This window comes from Nicotiana tabacum, chromosome 20, assembly GCF_000715075.1.
Source record: "Nicotiana tabacum cultivar K326 chromosome 20, ASM71507v2, whole genome shotgun sequence".
Lineage (NCBI taxonomy): Eukaryota > Viridiplantae > Streptophyta > Magnoliopsida > Solanales > Solanaceae > Nicotiana > Nicotiana tabacum.
In genome coordinates this window covers 105,301,795-105,303,959 of record NC_134099.1, presented here as the reverse complement: position 1 = coordinate 105,303,959, position 2,165 = coordinate 105,301,795, and the positions used below count along the sequence as shown (strand labels likewise).

General features: G+C 37.3%; 1 protein-coding gene across 1 annotated transcript; it reads left to right on the top strand.

Moving 5' to 3' along the window:
- Nucleotides 1–1,835: 1,835 nt before the first annotated feature.
- On the top strand, nt 1,836–2,165 carry LOC142174485 (putative mitochondrial protein AtMg01250). Its single transcript, XM_075240285.1, has one exon. The coding sequence runs from the start codon at nt 1,836–1,838 to the stop codon at nt 2,163–2,165; it is 330 nt and encodes a 109-aa protein (XP_075096386.1).

Sequence of the window (2,165 nt, the reverse complement as noted above, 5' to 3'; positions counted from 1 at the left end):
ATGGGTAGTGTAAAATGTTAGAGGAATTAATAAGAGATATAATCAAAAGGAGATAAGGATATACTTAACGAATAAAACATAAAACTAGAGTTAAAGAAACCAGAGTCAATAGGGTTCTAAAAAATATATTACCCGGATGGGCAATTTAGAGCAATTACCAAAGTGCAGTGAATGGAAGAATATGGCTTGCCTGGGATCCTAATGTATACTGTGTGGATATCGATAGAGTAGAGCCTCAGTTAATCCACTGCCTAGTTAAGGGTCGGATGGATGGTTTTGAAATATATTTTACATTAGTATATGGCTTTAATACAGTGGAATAGAGGAAGGCTCTATGGACAAGTTTGAATGATATTTCTGCACATATGACCAAGCCTTGAATAATAAGTGGGGATTTCAATTCCATGTTGTACACACAAGGATAGGTTGTATGGGAATCCAGTCACAATGAATAAAATGGTTGACTTCCCAGACTGCATTCAGAACCTTTTTTTGATTGAGCTGCCATGGAAAGGAGAATACTATACTTGGTCAAATACTATACTTGGTCGAATAAACAACAAGGAGCTGACATGATACTTGGCAGGATTGATAAAATATTTGTCAGTGATATGTGGATGTGAACTGGGGCAAAGTGTGCACTGAGTATGATAATCCATTCATATCTGATCACTCACCTATGTTATTCAATATAAAATCTGTAAGGCTCAATATTAAATCACCTTTTAAATTCATTAATGTGTGGGTAGCTCATGAGGATTTTGAAGCAACGGTGAGGAACATATGAAAGAGGAGAGTGGTTTAAGATAAAATGGAGGACATCTGGAGAAAAATCAAAGCCCTTAAACCATTGTTCAGAAGGCTTAACACTGAAGAATATAAGGGCATAACACAGATAATTGAGAATGCTAGGTTGGAGCTCATCATAGTACAGGAAAAGATTCAACAACACTACACTTACAACCTACTGGAACAAGAGAAACACACACTACATGAGTTAGATAAATGATCTTTAATTAAAGAAAGCATTCTGAAGCAAAGGTCAAGGGTAAAATGGATCACTCTAGGTGATGCAACACTAAGTATTTCTCTGCTATTATGAAAGAAAGAAGCCACAGGAAGCAGATTTTGGAGATTACAACTATGGATGGATGGAAGCTAACTACTCCTGTTAGCATCAAAGAAGAGTTTGTCAACTTTTAAATCTGATAGGCTCTTCTGCCAATTCATTTCGAGCAATCAATAAACAGATTATACAAAATGGTCCCAAGCTCACTCATGATCAACAGCTCAGCTTAGTTGCAGAAGTCTTAGAGGAGGAGATATATGAATGTCTATGTGTTATCCATGAGGACAAGGCTCCTGGGGTTGATGGCTACGATTCATGCTTCTTTAAAAAGGCATGGCCTATAATTAAACAAGAGATAGTGCAAGTAGTCCAAGAGTTTTTCATTACTGGTAGGCTCTACAAAGCTATAAATTGCACTGCAATCACCCTTGTCCCTAAAGTGAGTAACCCAACAACAACAAAGGAATTCAGACCTATTGCTTGCTGCACAGTCCTATATAAGATCATATCTATAATACTAGCAAATAGATTGCAAAGAGTAATTGCTAGTGTCATAAGTGAAGTTCAAGCATGATTCATTCCTAGGAGGAAAATAGCAGACAACATAATTCGATCCCATGAGCTTGTTAAGGCATACACAAGGAAGAACTCCTCTCCAAGATATATGATCAAAATTCACCTAACTAAAGCGTATGAATCTGTAGAATGGATTATTTTGGAGTAGGTGATGGTAGAATTGGGATTTCCTTGTAGGTTTCAATAGTGGATGCTAGCTTGTGTGAAAATAGTGAGCTACTCTATAATTATAAATGTGGAACCTTCAGAGCCATTTCCAGCAGCTAAAGGGTTGAGGCAGGGAGATCCTATGCCTCCTTTCCTTTTTGCAATTGCTATAGAGTACTTGAGTCGATGCCTAAATGGATTGAAAAAGAAGTGTATTTTCAAATATCGTCCCAAATGTTCCAAGATAGGAATCACTCATCTTAGCTTTGCGGATGATCTGTTGCTCTTTGCAAGGGGTGATATGTCATCAGTCACTCAATTGCAGCAATGCCTCAATCAATTTTATGAGGCTTCAGGATTGAAAGCTAACTAA